Consider the following 701-nt stretch of genomic DNA (forward strand, 5'->3'; position numbering starts at 1 on the left):
TGTGTGTGTGCATGTGCCTGTGTGTGTGCATGTGCCTGTGTGTGTGCATGTGCCTGTGTGTGTGCATGTGCGTGTGTGTGTACATGTGCCTGTGTGTGTGCATGTGCCTGTGTGTGTGCGTGTGTGTGTGTGTGTGTGTGCCTGTGCACACATGTGGACGTGTGCTGGAGGGACTCACCTTCTCCCAGGGTCTTCCCCAAGGCCACCTTATGCCGATCTACCATGACGTCTCGTAGTTTCTCCTTCAGCTCTTCACTGATGCCCAGGCTGTTCACTGAAATGAGGCGGACAGAGCCGTGTGGCAGGGTTGATGATCAGCAAATGTGTACCAAGAAGGACAGACCCACTGTTGAGTCACTAAATTGTGTCCAGAGCACTCAACCCATCCCAGCTCCTGTAGCCTCCCAATCTGCTCCACAGAAGCAACTACAAGGGGCTGGAGAGATGACTCAGTAGTTAAGAGCCACTGAGGTCCTGAGGTCCTGAGTTCAAATCCCAGCAACCACATGATGGCTTACAACCATCTATAATGGGATCTGATGCCCTCTTCTGGTGTGTCTGAAGACAGCTACAGTGTACTCACATATAATAATAAATAAATCTAAAAAAAAAAAGGGCTGGTGAGATGGCTCAGTGGGTAAGAGCACCCGACTGCTCTTCCGAAGGTCTGGAGTTCAAATCCCAGCAACCACATGGTGTGG

General features: G+C 51.1%; 1 protein-coding gene across 3 annotated transcripts in view; it reads right to left on the reverse strand.

The window, feature by feature from the left end:
* Axl (AXL receptor tyrosine kinase) overlaps positions 1-701 on the reverse strand; it is a 31,554-nt gene that overhangs the window by 10,240 nt on the left and 20,613 nt on the right. For all 3 annotated transcript variants that reach the window (XM_021218804.1, XM_021218803.1, XM_021218802.1), the window contains one exon: positions 179-274. In XM_021218804.1, coding sequence (XP_021074463.1) covers positions 179-274 — 96 coding nt within the window. The remainder of the gene's footprint in view (positions 1-178; positions 275-701) is intronic.

The sequence above is a fragment of the Mus pahari genome, chromosome 19 (genome assembly GCF_900095145.1).
Source record: "Mus pahari chromosome 19, PAHARI_EIJ_v1.1, whole genome shotgun sequence".
In the NCBI taxonomy this organism is placed as follows: domain Eukaryota; kingdom Metazoa; phylum Chordata; class Mammalia; order Rodentia; family Muridae; genus Mus; species Mus pahari.